General features: G+C 39.6%; 2 protein-coding genes across 2 annotated transcripts in view; one reads left to right on the forward strand and one right to left on the reverse strand.

The window, feature by feature from the left end:
* LOC124864156 (tubulin-specific chaperone D-like) overlaps positions 1-13,556 on the reverse strand; it is a 38,081-nt gene that overhangs the window by 18,971 nt on the left and 5,554 nt on the right. Inside the window, exons 6-11 of the mRNA XM_047358824.1 lie at positions 12,271-12,326; positions 10,205-10,347; positions 10,066-10,126; positions 9,873-9,947; positions 9,604-9,698; positions 5,123-5,279 (exon numbers count right to left, since the gene is read on the reverse strand). Of these exons, the coding sequence (XP_047214780.1) occupies positions 5,123-5,279; positions 9,604-9,698; positions 9,873-9,947; positions 10,066-10,126; positions 10,205-10,347; positions 12,271-12,326 (587 nt within the window). The remainder of the gene's footprint in view (positions 1-5,122; positions 5,280-9,603; positions 9,699-9,872; positions 9,948-10,065; positions 10,127-10,204; positions 10,348-12,270; positions 12,327-13,556) is intronic.
* LOC124863831 (zinc finger protein 750-like) lies at positions 5,846-9,423 on the forward strand. Its single transcript, XM_047358341.1, has 3 exons — positions 5,846-6,002; positions 7,339-8,608; positions 8,700-9,423. Exons 2-3 carry the CDS (start codon positions 7,359-7,361, stop codon positions 9,253-9,255), a joined length of 1,806 nt encoding a protein of 601 aa, XP_047214297.1. The 5' UTR covers positions 5,846-6,002; positions 7,339-7,358; the 3' UTR covers positions 9,256-9,423.

A 13,556-nucleotide genomic window follows, 5' to 3' on the forward strand; every position in this document is an offset into this window, starting at 1 on the left:
GTCCGAACAATTGGGAAAACTTTGAAAGTGTCCCCAAGTGCAGTCGCAAAAACCATCAAGCGCTACAAAGAAACTGGCTCACATGAGGACCGCCCCAAGAAAGGAAGACCAAGAGTCACCTCTGCTGCGGACGATAAGTTCACCTGAGTCACCAGCCTCAGAAATCGCAGGTTAACAGCAGCTCAGATTAGAGAACAGGTCAATGCCACACAGAGTTCTAGCAGCAGACACATCTCTAGAACAACTGTTAAGAGGAGACTGTGTGAATCAGGCCTTCATGGTAAAATAGCTGCTAGGAAACCACTGCTGAGGACAGGCAACAAGCAGAAGAGACTTGTTTGGGCTAAAGAACACAAGGAATGGACATTAGACCAGTGGAAATCTGTGCTTTGGTCTGATGAGTCCAAGTTTGAGATCTTTGGTTCCAACCACCGAGTCTTTGTGCGGCGCAGAAGAGGTGAAGGGATGGACTCTACATGCCTGGTTCCCACCATGAAGCATGGAGGAGGAGGTGTGATGGTGTCGGTGTGCTTTGCTGGTGACACTGTTGGAGATTTATTCAAAATTGAAGGCATACTGAACCAGGATGGCTACCACAGCATCTTGCAGCGGCATGCTATTCCATCCGGTTTGCGTTTAGTTGGACCATCATTTATTTTTCAACAGGACAATGACCCCAAACACACCTCCAGGCTGTGTAAGGGCTATTTGACCAAGAAGGAGAGTGATGGGGTGCTACGCCAGATGACCTGGCCTCCACAATCTCTGGACCTGAACCCAATCGAGACGGTTTGGGGTGAGCTGGACCGCAGAGTGAAGGCAAAAGGGCCAACAAGTGCTAAGCATCTCTGGGAACTCCTTCAAGACTGTTGGAAAACCATTTCAGGTGACTACCTCTTGAAGCTCATCAACAGAATGCCAAGAGTGTGCGGAGCAGTAATCAAAGACATATTTTCAGTTGTTTCACACTTTTTTGTTCAGTATATAATTCCACATTTGTTAATTCATAGTTTTGATGCCTTCAGTGTGAAGCTACAATATTCATAGTCAAAAAATAAAGGAAACTCTTTGAATGAGAAGGTGTGTCCAAATGTTTGGTCTGTACTGTATATAGGCTTCCAATAGGTCAAATTATCAGGCAGCATAGAATAAATTTTCACTGTTACGCTGATGACACTCAGCTTTACTTATCCATAAATCCTGATGAGCCCAACCAGTTAGACAGACCACAAGCATGTCTTGAAGACATAAAAACTTGGATGACTTTCAATTTTCTGCTTCTAAATTCAGACAAGACAGAAGTTGTCGTCTTTGCACCGGAGTCTTTAAAAAAGAAACTGCTTAGTCAATCACTTAACCTGGATGGATTAAATTGACCTCTGATAATAAAATAAAAAACCTTGGTGTTATTTTTGACCAGGACATGTCATTTAAAACCCGTATTAAACAGGTTTCAAGGATTTCCTTCTTTCATCTCCGGAACATTGCCAAAATTAGCAATATCCTGTCCAGGAGTGACGCTGAAAAACTAGTCCATGCATTTGTTACTTCAAGGCTGGACTATTGTAAATCGTTACTATCAGGATGTCCACAAAATGCAGTTACAGGGGTTGGACATTGAAACTGAAACACCTGGTTTTAGACCACAATAATTTATTAGTAAGGTGTAGGGCCTCCTTTTGCGGCCAACATGGCGTCAATTCGCCTTGGGAATGACATATACAAGTCCTGCACAGTGGTCAGAGACATTTTAAGCCATTCTTCTTGCAGGATAGTGGCCAGGTCACTACGTGATACTGGTGGAGGAAAACGTTTCCTGACTCGCTCCTCCAAAACACCCCAAAGTGGCTCAATAATATTTAGATCTGGTGACTGTGCAGGCCATGGGAGAAGTTCAACTTCACTTTCTTGACTTGCTGTCTTGGTCACAGATGCGCCAGCAAGATGTGCACCAACAATTTGTCCTCTTTTGAACTCTGGTATGTCACCCATAATGTTGTGTGCATTTCAATATTTTGAGCAAAACTGTGCTCTTACCCTGCTAATTGAACCTTCACACTCTGCTCTTACTGGTGCAATGTGCAATCAATGAAGACTGGCTACCAGGCTGGTCCAATTTAGCCATGAAACCTCCCACACTAAAATGCTGCAGCAAGAGTTCAAATGAAAATTAAAAAGAGAGATCATATTTCCCCCACTTTAGCTTCCCTTCATTGGCTCCCTGTTAAATCCAGAATAGAATTTAAAATTCTCCTCCTCACATATAAAGCCCTTAATGATTTAGCTCCATCATACATCAGAGATCTGATTGTTCCATATGTTCCTAACAGAGCACTTCGTTCTCAGACTGCAGGTTTACTGGTGGTTCCTAGAGTCTCTAGAAGTACAATGGGAGGCAGATCCTTTAGTTATCAGGCTCCTCTCCTGTGGAACCAGCTCCCAGCTTTAGTCCGTGAGGCAGACACCCTGTCTATTTTTAAGGCTAGGCTTAAAGCTTTCCTTTTTGATAAAGGTTATAGTTAGAGTGGCTTAGGTTATCCTGAGCTATCTCTGTAGTTATGCTGCTATAGGCTTAGGCTGCTGGAGGACATAATGACCATTTTTACCTTCTTCGCTACATTCTCACACAGCTCTCTAATTCTGCATTATTTGCTGTTATTTCGGCTTTTAACTTTGTTCTCCCTCTTTTCTCTTCCTAGAAGCTACACCTGGCCTGACTCTGTGTCTACCTGTGACACCTTTCTGGAGAGGGGAATCGTCCGAGCTTCTGCTGGCAACAACTTAATGCTCACCCTCTACCAATGATCCGCATGGCCCTGTCTTTTAGTGTTTAACTCTTTCTCTCTCCTAGACATGGCGATTGACTGAGCTTAACTGTAACAAACTCAAAGTGCTCTCTTTCAGACTAACCTTGAAAACTGGCTCAGAGTTTATCTGTTCTTTCTTTCTAGGTGAAACGACTAAAGGAGTTACATCCATCAACATTTACTTTTCCTTCCCATAGAAAGGACTCCTGGATCAGTGCTTCTTTGTTCTCTTTGTGTCTCTGCTCTGTTCTCTCAAACCCCCAGTCGGTCGTGGCAGATGGCCGCTGATACTGAGCCTGGTTCTGCTGGAGGTTTCTTCCTGTTAAAAGGGAGTTTTTCCTCTCCACTGTCGCTACATGCATGCTCAGTATGAGGGATTGCTGCAACGTCAACGCCAGGGACTGTCCACTGTCTCTACATGCTCATCCAGGAAGAGGGAATGCTACAAGTCTCTGACTCGATGCAATCTGCTGGGTTTCCTTAGACAGAAAAACATTTTATCCAATTTGAATAAATAACTAACTCTGACTGCACTGTTCAATGGTTAGGATTAATTGGAATGTATGTACCTGACTGTTGTGAAGTGCCTTGAGACAACATGTGTTGTGAATTGGCGCTATATAAATAAACTGAATTGAAAATTATTTGGTGAGTTTATTATATTTATATACAACATTTCCAGCACACATTTTATAAATCCACATTTTCCTGCCTATTATCAACTGACAATTTCCTGAAATGACTGCATGACGCATTTCACATGAAAGCAGTTACTCTTCCCTCCAGCATAATTTAATATGTATTTAGAAAAGCAACCAATAAACTGGAGCTGGATAGGCAGCGGTATCAACACGTCACAGAAAAACTGGTTTCAGGCTTACAGCTTACAGGCAAACTGTGAAGATTCAATGCAAAAAAAGAAGGATAAGGTCTTTCACAATCACAAAATATGGTATTTATTGATATTGCAGTTTCTTTTTTTCTAATGCAGCAAAGGAATACAAATTCCACCACTATTAAGTGGATTTAAAGCAGTTTTTCATGAATTTACAACTCAGCTGTATTTTTTGACCATATTGCATTTAGATACTTGCTTTTAGATGGTTTTACGAAACAGAAATATAGAAAATACACAGCGAGGTCAGGAGTATTACGCATGCTGCATACATGGGAGCATACACTTTCGCTCTCACTCAGTAGGGAGAGTAGTTGTCTTGCAATCAGAAGGTTGTGGGTTCGATTCCAGCTGCACACTCTTTCATACATGAGGCCACTGAAGGTTGCTAGTTGGATATTAGGATTTAGACAAAATGAACATTTAGTTTAGCGGCTGGAGTGACGTTTTAAATATTTAGGATGTCCTTCCAAACTGTTGAACAATTTTGCTTTTGCAAAAAAACACAATTACTCCTCTCCAGTAAGCCGCCACTGCCAAGAGATTGTTGTGTGTTCAAAGACAGAGACAACCAAGAAGAAACACATCAATTTTGGCAGCTTTTTTAAGCATATCACCCGCTTCTGAATCCAAATATAGAAGATTCCGAAAAGAGAACAAAAGCAAAACATTACAGCCTGAGCCAAACAGGGTCTTGATCTCTTTTAAATAACTCTTCCTCAATTAAGTGTGTATCTGACAAGTAGAACAACTTTTCCTATAGTTTACTAGTTTTGTAGGTTTTATAATCCTCAGTTTTAGTCCATCATTAGTGTTAACTGATTCCTCAGCAAACTTAAACTGTTACCTTTCCATGTTAGTTTGTTGAATAAATAATAATATAGAAAATCTAGTCTTCTTTGTAAGTGTAGTAGCTAACCCGATGAAAAGGTGGCAATAATGTTTCAGATCAAAGTCATTTTCTTGACAAATTACTGAACTGATTTTTAGTTATAACCACTGAGGCTAATTTGTTCATGGACATTAAGGTCATTTAATGTTTGTCTCCACTAAAATTACAAAGATTAAATTATCACCACAAAATTTACCACTACTATCACTCACAAATTAAACATGTTCTTGTGTGCTGAGTCTCCCGTCAGCAGCAAGGATTAAATTTTTATTTTATTTTGCCTTGCCAAACAGATTTCTCACAGTCCGAAACACACAGTAAAACTGAAAAATGAAGTTGTTTTAGAAAAAGGGGTCATCAGCACTCACTTAATGGACTTAATGGGGTTTTTTTTGACAAATATTCAGCCAAAAGAGAAAATACAAAAGAATTTCAGGTGATTTTTACATAATTTTTGTCTTAAGAGAGTTACTAGTGACAGATGCATTTGAGAGTTGTCAATAGTGGCAACAAAAAGATGGATGTTACCTTGCAATCTGGGTGACAAATGGCTGAAGTTCTTTAGGTTCATAAGCTCTGGAAAAAGACCAACAGACGTAGCAGGCAGCGTCGCGCACGTTGGAACCGACACTGCATGCTCCCCTCTTCTCATCGTAGCTCAGTGACTTGATTATAAGCGGCACGACTGAAAAAATATAAAAACAAACATGAGGAGTTTATCTCAAGATAGAGATCAGACAAAAAAAAAGCACCATGAAAACAATATTGAGGATTTTACCCAACTTCAAATCTTTTGTCCAAAACTCGTAAGTGGGTATAAGAAATATTATTCAAATTTCTTATGGGAAAAGAAACACAAATAGTTACTTATTGTTCAATTTTTTCATATTCAAAACTACAAATGTATGGTTTTTATGACCATATTTCATGGAAACCAACCCTTTAACATCACATAGAAAGAACAAGTAGTAAATGCAAATGACTTGCAGGTCCCTTCAGCTTCCTGCTGAACTTCATTTTACAAACTTTATGTAAAGTCTATGTGCAGTAAGGCCTGTTTGACCATTTTAACAAATAACAGATAAGGATCCAGAAAGAGTTCGATCTCCAACTCAACATTTAAATCATTGCTTGAGGCCTGACTAATATCAGGTGCATCACTGTTGCCTGAGGGCCCTGCTGTTTGGGCTGGAGCACCACCCACTAGAGAGACAACACCTTACAAAGGAGAAGTCACCACACAGCTAAGATCACACTTCCCATCACACACATCCAACAAATGCATTCTAGGCTCTAAGCTAATAAAACAAGCGCTCTAAACCAGATACTGACATCGGCTGTGAACTGTGGATCACCTCTCCGTGGGCTTCACACACAGGATCAGACGTTGCTGCCTCACTCAGAAAAGGTAATATTTGTTCTATTTATGTCTTGTTTAGATAACATAAAAGTAGAACAACATAACATTTTTTAAACCCACATCAGGCAAAATTAGCTTATACCGTCAGATTGTGTTAATTAGGCTGTAGATACATATGATATAGGCAAGCTGTGCACCTGTTATATACAGATCTCATCTTGCCTTTGTTAAGACAGCTGCTATTGGTGATATATAAGTGATGTACACATGCCTTTGTTATATGTTTAAGCTATTTATGAACTTAGCACTACAGCATTTAAAAACTGTTGCCCAAAGGTAGAAAAATAACTGCTCTACTTCATGTGTTCTGGATGTAATCTTCCGTTAATTTAAAGGAAATCATTTTGATTGGTGTATATTCATAATACAAAAAGAAATGGTATTTTCAAGCGAGATCAAGTTCTTCAGAAAAGGAGTGTCCTTGCATGCTACTTTAGCTGAAACTTGAGTGACAACTTCTTGCGACAGCGCACGGTGAGCAGGTTTCTCAATGCACACCCAGCAGTCCTAAAATAACATCTGTAGGTGATGTTTAATTCAAAGCGTATAACATGCAAATGCTTCAGATGGAACCCGTGTTGATGCTTTTTTTCTCTAAACCGATTTCAGTTGATACATTAGGGTGCTCTGAAAATGAGCTAGTATGAGAAATCTTCATTGGCAGTAAGCTTATCGAGCGATTAATGAATCCCGCAGGTGTAGTCATGGGATGCAGATTGGTTGGTAGGTTGACTTGCAGTTCCCACGCTGACAGCACACAGTTTAGCTGTAAGAGAAAGCGAGTCTCTGCATGCCCTCCAGGTCTGCGAAACTTAAGGGAATGAATGTCTTCTCTGTGAATTAGCAGCCCTCTAACTTTATAGGAAGATGATTAGAGAGATATTAAAAATGGACTGATAAGTGAGCAGGCAGGGTTAGAAAAGCCACATGTCTCCTACAGTCAATAAACCTCAAACTAAACCAAGACTGGACTGGGATATATGCAAAAACTTTGGGTAGAGTTTTGCATAAAGCAAACAGGTTTTCAACTTTAAATATTTCTCTGCTTAATATCCATTCCAGTGTGTAGGAACAAATGTAGCCCAAGGCCTTGGTGTTTTGTGCACCAGGAGATTTTTCTAGCCATGCAACTAGAAAAACACCTGGTTAAAACTTCCACTGACAATAAGCCATCCTCTGAACCAGTCAAACAACTCTAAACAACCCATCACTTAAGGGACTGCTTACAACGTCCTCAGTAAAAACAAATACCTTTTAGGCTACATTCACTGATTTAACACTGGCATTACCATTTCACCTAGAATGTATTATATTTTTCTTTCAGGAAAGCAAGTCAGATTCAAGATGGAAACTGATCAGGAACGCAAGCCAAAAAGGCCTCACTACATTCCTCGACCACCAGGCAAACCTTTTAAGTACCAATGTTTCCAGTGTCCTTTCACCTGTAACGAGAAGTCTCATCTCTTTAATCATATGAAATACAATTTATGTCAAAATTCAATCTTCTTGGTGACTCAAAGAAATGGACACACACCCCGACAAATAAAGGCTGTAGCAAAGGTAGTCTCTGTCAAATCTAAGGATTGTATAAATGTCCTTCCAGCAGTCCGAAGCATAAGTCCCGAGAAGCAAGGAACGGAAGAGAAGAAAGAAGAAAGCAGAGATGATACAGAAGAATTAGATGTTGGGTGTGACAGTCCAGTGAATAAGGACAACCAGAGTGTTGCAAAACCAAATACAATCACTGACAGAGAAATCGCAGAGAATGATGAGACCAAGGATCTGCCACGCCCATCTGCTTTCTCCCCTGTCACGCCTAACCGTGACGGTGCTGAGGCCTTGGTGTCAACTGTGCAGAGGAGAGAGCATTCACCGGCTTCTAACATTAACCATCCAACCAACCCGTGGGGCAGAACTCTTCCATTTAAATCTTTCACTCCTCTCATGGCTCCTGAATACGCTCCCTATTTCATGCCTGAGCAACCCCTGTATCCACCATACTATCTCTCAAGACACATCCCTGTAAATGATCCAAACACTCCATCTTTCCAGCCAGATTTCATAGATCCCCAAAGATCTCTGGTGCAACAACCCATTGCCCCACCTCTTGGAGCCCCATTCCCTCCTTATCCTTACAGATATTGCCACACTCTTCATCCAGCCACACCTCTGCCTTATGCCCTTTACAGACCCGATGAGCTTTCCATGCCAATTAAAGGACACAGATACTTTCCTTTGGATGGCTATGGTCAAAGCTTTGGCCATAAGGATTATGACTTATACATGCATTCCAGTCACAACAGCGCTCACAACTCTGCCCAAGGGGAGAGTCACCACGGCCAAAATGCCGACAAAGCAACCAGGTTGAGTCCTAAAGAGGGCTGCTCAGCTTTAGGATCACCTGACAGACCCAGTCAAGCAAACATCATCCTGAGAGATTCAGAGTCTTCACAGTGCATGACCACTGGTGAGTTGGAGACCTCTCCCCACCTTGGACAGACACCAATCGTTGTGGAAGCAGTCACAAAAGATTCAAGGCAAGAGGAGTCTGAAGAAACCTTGCTTCAGTTAGGGCGTCGTCACTTAGATGGAGGGTAAGAAAAAAATTTGATTATTTACTCTTTTGCTTTTCAAACAAAATTGTTCTGTTTGTGATCTCTAACAATTTTGACATGTCCTTTTCAGGCCCAATGGAAGAGGTCTACATTCCTCTTTGTCAGATAAAGACCATCAAGAGGAATCAGATTATGCAGCACCTCTTAACTTGTCAAAAAGAAACCAGGACCATGAAGAGAAACCTGAACACAGGCTGATGAGTTTAGATGCAGGTAAAGTGAAAGGCATAGAGCTTCCACTGAACCTCAGCCTCCGAGCTTCTCGCCACATCCCCACATACAGCTCTGCTCCAAGCCCTTCAGAGGACCTTCCACAGAGAGGTGACAAAGACCTGGATGAAAAACCATATGACCAGAGGCAGACTGCAGCTCTGGCTCTCTGCCAACTTGCCACTGCAAGCTCTGCAGCTTCTTCGGGTGATTTTTACATTAAAGCCCAGCCTTCTAAAAAATCAATAGACTCTGCAACTCCTGATTCTTCGAAAAATACCAAGCCGACTAAAAGAGTTAAAGCGACTGGCCTGAAAAGACGAAGCAGTGACCAGAGTGAGAGCAAATGCCAAAAACCAAACAAGAAAATAAAAGCAACAGGGCGAACTCTGAGGAGGAGGACTCGCTGCTACTAACAACTAAACTGTGACTGTTGCAGAAAAGTTGTAATGAGACTGTATCTCTAACCTTCAGCAGGTGAGGGCTTCACATCAAAATACTTTTAGTGATTTGAGCACCAAGAGTTAAAGCCTCCCAGCAGATGATGATATGAAAGGCCAGACTGGTGCAACGTTACAAGTCTGGAAAAAAACTTGTTTATTTTACAGACGTGCTGTTACAGTATCTTTAGCAAAAACAATTATGTAAAAATGCGTTTTCAATGTAAATACCAGTAAAATGTGTTGTAAGAAATAAAGACGAGATTTATAAAAGCGTTTGTCCATTTATTGATACAAATGTGAATTCCACTTGAGTGCACATACCATCAGTCAATCGTGATGGAAGCAGCAGACCTCTCCTTCCTAGTTCTGCCAGGGCAAGGCAGCCTCCATGCCAGGCATTATCCGTTTCCTGAAAACTGAAGAAAATACACACACAAAAACAAAGAACATGTTGGTGGAATGATAAAAATCATGTCAAAGTATCCCAGAACTTTTGATAAAACAAAAGCTGCAGCTAAATAAATATAAAAAATATAAATGGGAAACAGTAACTCATGCATAGAGTCAATGTGCCCAAAGCATAAACCTACCTGAAGCAGTCCAAAACTGATCTAACCATATCATCTGCCAGCTCCTGAGGAAGCCTCACAGTCACCCTCCCAATGCTGAAAGGTTCAAATTAATCTTTACTACACATAAGGACAATGCCAAAGACAAGTAACAACAAGGAGGACTTTTTAATCCACCATTCAAATTTGCTGGGTGATATGAAACCACTGTTACCCCTTTGCTGCAGACCAGTGCACAACTGTTTCCTTATCTTTCAGGCCAACAAGCAGGTGCTCTGGAAAACAAAAAAGTTCACATTATTTTTCTTAAGCAGTAGAATTTCACTAGAAAGTGATGGGAGGTGATAACTTACCAATCACAGTTTCCACCTCCTCAGGAATATCGTAGTCCTCATCCTGTTCTTGTGTTTCTGTCTCAGGAGAGACAGCAGCAGCAGCTGCAGCAGCGTGAGAGATAGCAAGGTTAGCAGCAAGGGAGCGATTGCCTCTCTGGTACCTGGAAATATGCACAGTCATCTTTTAAAACCGAGGTTTTGCATGCATTACTGGTAGAGGATGACAAAAAGGTTTTGTGACACAGCATTGCTAATTGTTAGTAATTTTGAATCAGTTTATCCGAGGTTTCTTCATTTGAAAAACTTATTTTTTTACACAACAACCATGCGATTACTGGAGTAAAACGGAGCACATGCCGTAAGTTAATATAATATCTGACCTCTAAGCAGCTAAACGTGGTTTTAGGAAGGTAAGGCCGAGTCTCTGAATTAGTTTGACGTAGATCTTTTGCAGCTTAGCCTCGCTGCTCTCTGATAGCTGCTTCTGCTCTAGACAACGCAGAACTATAGGAGCTGGGAAATCAGGACAAATAATAAAGAGGAATATTAGAATTTTCTCAGTATTCTTTACTTATCCATAAACCTAAGTTTTAAAAGTGAGAAATGGGACCTACCGTATTGTTAAAGGTCATCTCGTTTCCCATGTTTGAAAATGCTTTGCCTATTAGACACCAAAAAATTATAATAATATTATTTAAAGTTAGCTCAGAGACCAAAGAAGACATACTGACAGACGGCAGCAGCTTTAAGAAATCATTTTGCTTGGAAAAATAACAATTATTTATTTATTCATTCTTACCATTATCTTATAATTTGCTTAAATATTAGTTATTTAGAGTGGTTTGCAATAGTTTCATTAAAATATATATGGATTCTGGTCACAGAGCCCACTTAGCCAGATTTGAAAGTCCAAAGCATGATTTAAGATATGCATCTGTACACATTGTGAAGATTTATGTTCCAATTATCTCAATGTTCCCTCTGTAGAGGTCCAAAAAATTATCTTAATACACATTAAAACTTATTTGAAAACATTTTTCAGTAAGAAGACATCTTCAGTGAGGTCATGTGTGAGGCATTATGCCCAAAACACTGAACTTAGTCACATTTGCCCAGTATGGCTCTCACCTAGAAACCGTTTAGCCTAAAGCTGCGGATTAAACTCTCGGAAGGCACTTGAAGTAACAGATCCCAAACAGACAGCAGGTGCTAACACACCTGTTAAAACCACACTAACTATTGTGTAGAGCATACCAATCATGTCAGCTCTTGTAAAATACTTCCGGTTGATTAAAAATGAGCAGGTACACTCCGTCTTCACACACCCACACACACGGACATGCACGCTAAATCTTGAGTGCGGAGTTTACCAAAGACTGCAGGACACCATCCAGCATCATGATTTCTATCACTGAGTGGGCACTGGTCTGAGATATAGTGGTGAGACTCCAGTCCAGAAAGTCCCCGAGACGTTTGTGTTTCACATCGGGGCGCGTCATAAACCTGTAGGGTCACGTCCAATCAGACAGAACAAATATTAGAGGTTTTATGAGGACAAACACTTGCAGACACAACTAAGACAATCCATGAACAACACTGCCCTCTAGTGACAATGAAGACGGGTGTTTCCAGCACTTCAGGTTTATTAACATGAAATTTGTTTTGTTTTAACAATCCAGATACAACTGCAATTTTTCCAAGCTGATTTTAGTCGGTTTTTTGACTCTACTTTCAGTATAGTGAAATACAAATATGAGTTTATATATGTTTTTCTCTGCAAAATATTAGCTAATGTAGTTTGTCAAAATGAAAGTCAACCAATTCTTAGTGGTATACTTAGTTTTTTTAATGCAGTTACTTTAAATAGCTTGCCACTGAAATCATGATAAGATTTAATATTTCAGAATACAATAAATAATAACATTATTTGGCATGGGCCAGACTGAGATAAGTAGAAAGGAAAATACCATGGTTATTTTGTATTGCTCTGTTTTTTTAACAACACAACTATTTATTACTATTTATTATAAGTTTAGCCATGAAAAACACAATAAACAAAACCAAAAAAAAACTGTTGCACTTACTTTGAGACAAGAACTGAGGCAGCATCTCTAGGAGAGTCACTGACAAGTAGGTAAGTCTATAAAAACAAACAAGCAAAAAAAAAAAAAAAACATTAAGAAAATGTATGTAAAAGTTCTAATTTAAAGAAAGTTATTTTAAAAAATCACTGCCTCATTATTCTGGCATTTAGAGATAGAAATAATTTTTTCAATCCTAACCAACTTAAAAAAGGAAATATTTTCTCTGATTTAATGTCAGAAAGTGAGTAAAAAAGGGTGCAGCTTTATATATATAGTGTATGTAAATATCTGGTTTTATCTGTATGTAATTTGCATATATCTTCAATAAATTAATGATGGTTTAAGCAGAAAATACATACTGAGGAAACAATTACCCCGACAGATTAATTAACATGATTAACAGCAGTTGAGCGCCTTTAGACAGCTGATGGTGATATTTCTCCACCTGTATTACAGTAGAACTCAGCAAAAGAAAGGCATAGAAATAAATAACAGAAGAATACCGCAACAGTTCCTAGAATGGTTATATACAGTGGCATATAATCAAGTTTCCTGAATGTTATATATATTTTTTTCTGTTTGGATTGGATATTACAAGATGAACAACAAAAATGAACTAGAAAATTTCGGAAGAAATTTAGACGGGGCCTGCCTCTTGGTGCGTTTTGCTCCGACCAGAGCTTGCTATTTTTTTTTTATGTCATTGTCTATGCTATATTCTATGCTATAATCAGCTTAAAATATTACTAGTAACTCTGGAGGACTCAGGCTTTTATTTTGAAATTTTCAATAAGCCTTATTTTAAATGGGCAACACTAGGTGAGCTCCAACATTAGTGTGAAGCCCAGTCCTGAAATGATCTATTGTTTAAAATGCAAAGGCTTTTATTTTGTAGAGCATGTTTTGTCTTATTTTGAAAGTCCAGCATGGCTGTACTTTCAGGTCTGGTTTAGTTGCATTGGTTAAATAGAACCCGCTTGCTATTTAAAAATCATTTTCTATGCTCTTGTGAGCTCACAAAATCCATAGTAACTATGGGGGGTTGAGGCTTTTATTTTGAAAGTTTCAGTAACCCATATTTCAAGCATAGTCCCATTTCCAACACCGGGTGAACTCCAACAGTAGTGTAATGCCCAGTTCTGCAATGATCTATTGTTTAAAGTGTAAAGGCTTTTATTTTGTAGAGCATGTTTTGTCTTATTCTGAAAACCTAGTATGGGTGTCCTTTCAGGTCTGGGTTAGTTGCATTGGTTAAATAGAACCCGCTTGCTATTTCAAAATCCTTT

This window comes from Girardinichthys multiradiatus, chromosome Y, assembly GCF_021462225.1.
Source record: "Girardinichthys multiradiatus isolate DD_20200921_A chromosome Y, DD_fGirMul_XY1, whole genome shotgun sequence".
NCBI classification, from domain to species: Eukaryota; Metazoa; Chordata; class Actinopteri; order Cyprinodontiformes; family Goodeidae; genus Girardinichthys; species Girardinichthys multiradiatus.

What these genes read in the sequence shown, in the direction of transcription:
- LOC124863831 (XM_047358341.1), top strand. Translation starts at nt 7,359, where the DNA reads ATGGAAACTGATCAGGAACGCAAGCCAAAAAGGCCTCACTACATTCCT. An exon ending in CGTCGTCACTTAGATGGAGG is followed by an intron (nt 8,609 to 8,699) that starts GTAAGAAAAAAA and finishes TGTCCTTTTCAG; the next exon opens with GCCCAATGGAAGAGGTCTAC.